We start from the raw sequence: 6,694 nt of genomic DNA on the forward strand, positions 1-6,694 counted from the left end.
GAGTGTCTTGGTACATCACGTACTCAATACTTTCAATGCTGAGTTTTAGACTGATGGACTCGCCACTACTGTTCCAGACTTCGGGACTTGCGAACATGTTCATCTGCACCAATAGAGTGTCTTGGTACATCACGTACTCAATACTTTCAATGCTGAGTTTTAGACTGATGGACTCGCCACTACTGTTCCAGACTTCGGGACTTGCGAACATGTTCATCTGCACCAATAGAGTGTCTTGGTACATCACGTACTCAATACTTTCAATGCTGAGTTTAAGACTGATGGACTCGCCACTACTGTTCCAGACTTCGGGACTTGCGAACATGTTCATCTGCACCAATAGAGTGTCTTGGTACATCACGTACTCAATACTTTCAATGTTGAGTTTTAGACTGATGGACTCGCCACTACTGTTCCAGACTTCGGGACTTGCGAACATGTTCATCTGCACCAATCGAGTGTCTTGGTACATCACGTACTCAATACTTTCAATGCTGAGTTTTAGACTTATGGACCCGCCACTACTGTTCCAGACTTGGCACAGAGAAGCGGCGAGATCTGCCCAGGCGTGGGCAAACCGCTGTAAGCTGCTCGCCCACGACTCCATCTCAGGCCGCTGGATAGATGACTTCGGGTCTTGCGGGCAGAACATCTTCATCAGCACCCACCGAGTTCCTTGGTAACCTTTTCACAACATGATACTACAGGATACAAGCGACTCATTTCTAGTGTGTCAGTGGATGTAACATTTTTCTACGAACTGTAATTAGAGATTTAAAAATTTTTTATTTCCTTTTAAGAATTGGCTATGCCCTGTGATTTAATATTTCCTAATTACGGATTGTTATGTAGCTTCTAAATGAAACTCAATGAAAAGCCCTGATTTCACATACGACGTTTTTTATAAAGCCTGTGAAGTTTATCATTGTGTAAAGCCCACCGATTCTTATTTGCAGTCTACCTACTGCAGTGTCTAAATGTAAACATTTTCTTCTCTATCTACGTGTGTTACTATTACGGTCGCATTTTTTGTCACCAGGGTCAAGACTTTTTTACTAACCTATTGTAGACAGAATTTGAACAGATTTCACCCAAAATGGACATATATATTCCCATAGAACAATAGTAACCAAGTATAGCTTATAACCGGCTTTCGAGCCAAAGAGGAGGAGTCCCTTTAAAAAACTGTTTTATACGCAAATATTATAGTCGTTTTGATATACTTCGATGTCCAGATTCATTTTGATTGCACTGCATGGCTACTAAGAGGCCGGACAGACTTCCTCTGTAGTCTAGGTATCTCTGGGTGTGTTTTGAGCTTCTTCGTTGCCCGGCATTCTTTTGAATCTCTTCAGACGGGTTACTCCAGATTCTAGGAGTTCAAATTTCAGGCACTAGACTAAGAGGGAGATTAAATGTTGCTAAATTCAACAATTCCTTTTCGACTTGATTGAGAAGAGTCATCTGCAGCGAATATAATTTAAATCGGATCTGCCAATAATAATCTTTGGCTGTTGATAAGTTTTAAAAGGACTGTGATTTCTTGTGATTGATTGGAGATGGACCAACCAACGATCACCTATGGGTTCTAGGTACGGTATATAACATTTCATGTATTTAAAATAGTATTTATTTCCTAGTATCGTATCACATAATAATGTTGAAGACCAGATATAGTACCTGCTACTAGTAGAAGTGTTTGTTTGTGTTTGTTGTTGCAAAGTTCATGACTATGTTAAACCGATTGAAAAGCATTTCCATTTAAGAAATGAATAGATTCAGTTATCTTCTGCATTTTTCTCAGTCAAAGAAATCTTAAGCCTACGACCGCATTGAATGTCACAGAGCGTGTTCCTTTCCAATCCCATATTCTGTGTTCATGTCCAGGTTCTTTGCCATCAAGACATGGTTCTTGGAGCGGCACAACTTCACGTACGGCTCCAGGGGCAACTCGCTAATGAAGGTGGGCCACTACACACAGCTGGTGTGGGCGGCCACACACAAGGTGGGGTGTGGCTTCTCCGAGTGTGGCGGCCACAAGAAGTACTTCAGCTACGTCTGCAACTACTGTCCCATGTAACACATTGTAACTATATTCTGTATTCTATATTCAGTTTTAAGAATCTAGCATTACCTTCTAGTTTCTGCGTTATCTTTATTGTAAACCAGAACTCCTGTCATAGTTACAGTTTCTTAAGCAGCTCCATATATTCGATGTGACTTACCTAGGGATTTTTCGCACACCGAAATAACTATTTAAACTCTACAAGAAAACTACATTGAAGTCATATATCACTGTTCTAAAGTTTTTCTATATATATATATATATATATGTGTGTGTGTGTGTGTGTGTGATATATATATATATAATCATAAAATTACTAAGTTAGTTTTTTGCAATTATATTTTATATTGTACACAGACAAATACCTGTTGAATGAAAAATTTAGTTTTTATTCTACTAACAATGATAGAAGGACTTATATTGCCTTAAATTTATAAGATCTTGTAGTTAATATAGAGAAACAGGAAGTTGGGATTAAAAGTTAGTTCAATTTATGGTCCAATTTTGTAATACACAAATAATTGTACATTTGGGGATGGTTAATACTGTAGTAAAGTACGATAGAAAATTGATGAGAAATTGCACTACGACAAGTACATATTATTGTAGGGTTACGAAAAACTAACGCCAGGACCAAGAATTATAAGACTCAAATAACCAAACGTCCCTTAGTTACCACTGAACCAGCGTTAGTACACTATTTATACTAATTAGGAACTTGGTACATTTTGGTATTAGTAAAACAAATTAACTTTAATTAACTATATTTTAGTATAACATGTGTTTTTAATAAAAATCTGATTTCGGTAAACTGGGGTTAAAACGTACTGGCTTTCAGCAATTCACATCTACTTCAAAAGGAGTGGGGAGGGTAGCAAAGATTTTAATTGACTGAAGATCAATAAATTGTGGATCAATGTATCTCATATTCTGCTTGGAAGCTGGCAGTTTATGATAAAGCCAATTAATCTTCAATCGTTCATATCGATTGTTGATATCATTTGTGATATCGATTGGTCATATACGTTGCTTTGAGATTCAGCCAGTCATTATACACACCCATATCTTCCACTTATCTGTTATAAGTTGAGTGAGGTTCTGAAAATGCAGGAAACTATTATAAAAAGTCAATTCAAACCGCCTGTTGCAGAGGCAACCACCTGGAGAGGCTAGGTCAGCCGTACAGCCGCGGTAAGCCGTGCAGTGGCTGTGCCAAGGACTGCAACCGACGAAGACTCTGCACCAACTCCTGTTGGGCCGCTGACCTCTGGGCCAACTGCCAGGAGCTGTATCGTACTTGGCCCAACTGGCTGTGCCGCTCCCAACACACCAGCCAAGGCCGACAGCGCAGAGACAATTGTAAGGCGACGTGCACCTGCGCTGGCAAGATCAAGTGACTCGTTGATCATCACTTGGCACTCTTTGGTCACAACACTAATCTTTACTGTTCTGGTTCCAGTTATAACACTCATAGCAATATCTGTTACAGTTCCCACACATAGATTTTACGCAAAGCACTTTATTAAATCAGCAATGTAAGTGGACATTTACCACAGTTTTAATCTTGATCAAGTGTCCAAAAATCCTAAAAAATAAAGTTAAATGTACAAAAAAATTTAATAATTCTATTAAAAATAGTTTTTTTTTATTTGTTGTGTGCTTGACTGATATCTGATGATATTTTAACACATGAGGAAAAGGATGGCTTCACTCTAAACGTATTATTACATGTTTCTATAATTATAACTGCGTAAAATGATCCCAACACTGTTTTCCTTTAAACCATTCATTCATTGCGACTGGCAAACTTCAAGTAAAGAAATGTGTGGCTGAGACAACAACTTGATACATTTTCCATTCAAACTGATTATATTAAACAGTGTGTCCCAGAAATCTAAGCATAAAGGCATATCACGTTGCTTAGGTGAAGATTTAACCACCATGAACATCGATCTATGCCGATTAATTCTCCTCATCTTTCTGTCTGTATTTGTGGAAAAAAATATAAAATCTTAACAAAACTCTCTTCAAATGTTTATATTACCAAGGTATTACTGGACAAATGTTATTATATTGATATCTTTTAAACGGCAATTCCAGAATGTATTATGCATTTTAATTTTATAATACAACAAAACAAAATTTTTAAATATGGAGCTGTCGTTTATTCAATTCTTGAGCTGAGCACTACGTGATGTACGTTTTTCGAGAAGTTACGGAACACCCCGTATAATGAAAGAGTGATACAAATATCTTCATTCCTCACAACCCTTATTATTTTATCTAATACTTCTAAACACGCAAATGTTTCTACAATTTTATGGAAGAAAATAGATCAATGTGAGAAAAGCAAATTTTTAATCACAGTTTCTATACTTCTCGAGATTTATGACAAGTTTTGGAAACTTGTAGAAATTGCATGTCAAAAAATAAAACAACATTAACTTTGAGTGAAAACCGTTGGAAATTGTTAAATTAATAGGTCCATGGATCTAATTTTTATCATATTCGTTCACATAAAAAAAGTATTTTTCATGTCCGATGCCTTGGTATTTCACTACTGGTTTTAACAAATTGCAATAAACGAAAATAGTGTTAACGTTTTATTTTTTTTTACATATTATATAAGTATACATTAATACTTGGCACTCTTATTTTCTTTCCTTAATGTCACTTAAAAATTAAAAACCAATGGCATCTGTACAATAAAAAGGAAGACTAGAATGTTACAAGCTTTCTCTTTCAATTTGTTATTTGTATTCGTTAACAATAAAAGTCACAAAGCTCCCTATTTTAGGAAACATCATTGTGTTTTATAACGACAAATGAATGTTTTATTACAATAAAAATGAGAGTAAGACAGGAAATTATTTATAACTATGTTAGATTTTAAGAAATCTATATCTCAAAAGAGAATTTTTCTTTAACCATCCAGAACAATTGCATTGGATTTTTAAAAACAGTTATGATATAAAAATCTTTACATATTTGGTTTGAGTTTGAATAAAGCTGGTATTTTCCTTAGAATTATATAAGGAAATAAAATACAATTATACTCGAGATTTAAACAGCGGGATAGTTTTCTTAGATAACTTTTGAATTTGAATACAGTAAAATTTAATGTAGAGGGGTATTTCTCAGGTTATTTTATAGGAAAAAATTATATGAAAAACAGAGGATTCTTACTTTTTTTACCGAGTATTGAGAGTATTTTCTACATGAAACACCGAGTTAATACATTTATTATCTTTTAAGACATACTCTTTACTCTCTCCAAGGAGGTTTCCCTTCTGGCTGGGTTGTACCTTGCTGCTGAATCTACGCAGGGGACAGCAAAAACCAATGTGTCACTGAAATCTGGACAGCCTTATGTATGTCCAGGAGCGGCATATCACTAACCGCAAAATGTATAGATATTTGGGTAATAGTTGATCCATACAGCAGTTAACTGCTAAAGGACTGTTGGGGTGTGTGATGATCCTTTAGTGTTAAAGGGTATTCCCAGCTTTTCCTAATTCAATATTTAGACATTAGAATTTAACGATTTATGAACAATATGTGAGAGAGAGACAGAGAGAGAGAGAGAGAGAGAGAGAGAGAGAGAGAGAGAGAGAGAGAGAGAGAGAGAGAGAGAGAGAGAGAGAGAGAGAGACACCAATTTGACACCAATTTTTTTTATTTTACCTGCCCCGGTTTAGACCAAAGGTCCACTCTTCCACCGGGACAGGCACCAAAACATTACAACACAGAACATAGGTCGTGGTCTTACAAACGTTTTTTGACCTTACAAACATGATTTATACATTGTACAAGGAATACATTGTTAATTATATATCTAGTTAAATATATATATATATATATATATATATATATATATTTTGAAAATCAAAATATACTATCATGTTTCTTACGTAAATATAATTCCAACACTTCATTTCATTACATTTTAAATACAATCTACAATACAAACACATAATATAAAGAAGAAAACAATTATAATCCAAATACACTTCAATCTATATTAACAACTCAAATATAGCCTTATTTTATTACACTGTTTATCTTAAGCATGTTTTCATAAAAACATTTTTATTTTCTAACCCTATTCACTATATTTTAAAAGCAATAAACGTCTTATATTTTTCACAAATATTCTCTCATTTTGCTCTTCTTTTAATGTTTGTTCTAGTGTATTTAATAATCTAATTGATTGGACACGAAAAGATTTAGAATATATCACCGTTCTATGGATTGGAAATTGCAAAATATGATCACCAAATCTTGTTTGTCTCAAATAAACATCTTGCATTCTAACAAATTTTTCATACAAATATTCTGGCGTTTTATATTTCAAAGTCTTAAAAGCTAAACTCAATATACTTAACTCCCTCCGTTCTTTAATCTTTAGCCAATTCAACTCTTTATAATACCTAGTTACATGATCATCCAATCGTAGATTGAAAATATACCTAATGCAAGCATTTTGTTTAAGCTATGTGTTAAATCAATGTTATCCTTTGCGTTTAAAAATTATATATATAAAAATTAAATTCGTGAACACAAACACATACACACCGGTAAGATCACAAGTACACATACACATAGAAACAACACACAGAAAAATTAAAT

The 6,694-nt window shown here is 34.7% G+C and overlaps 1 protein-coding gene across 1 annotated transcript; it reads left to right on the forward strand.

Moving 5' to 3' along the window:
* The first annotated feature begins 427 nt into the window (after positions 1-427).
* LOC124364090 (cysteine-rich secretory protein 2-like) lies at positions 428-3,825 on the forward strand. Its single transcript, XM_046819273.1, has 3 exons — positions 428-679; positions 1,888-2,076; positions 3,216-3,825. The coding sequence occupies exons 1-3, from the start codon at positions 438-440 to the stop codon at positions 3,460-3,462; spliced, it is 678 nt and encodes a 225-aa protein (XP_046675229.1). The 5' UTR covers positions 428-437; the 3' UTR covers positions 3,463-3,825.
* Positions 3,826-6,694: the final 2,869 nt, after the last annotated feature.

This window comes from Homalodisca vitripennis, chromosome 6, assembly GCF_021130785.1.
Source record: "Homalodisca vitripennis isolate AUS2020 chromosome 6, UT_GWSS_2.1, whole genome shotgun sequence".
NCBI lineage: Eukaryota > Metazoa > Arthropoda > Insecta > Hemiptera > Cicadellidae > Homalodisca > Homalodisca vitripennis.

Coding starts and splice junctions, on each gene's coding strand:
- LOC124364090 (XM_046819273.1), top strand. CDS start 438: ATGTTCATCTGCACCAATCGAGTGTCTTGGTACATCACGTACTCAATA. Junction 680..1,887: donor AGCACCCACCGAGTTCCTTG/GTAACCTTTTCA, acceptor GTTCATGTCCAG/GTTCTTTGCCATCAAGACAT. Junction 2,077..3,215: donor GTCTGCAACTACTGTCCCAT/GTAACACATTGT, acceptor CGCCTGTTGCAG/AGGCAACCACCTGGAGAGGC.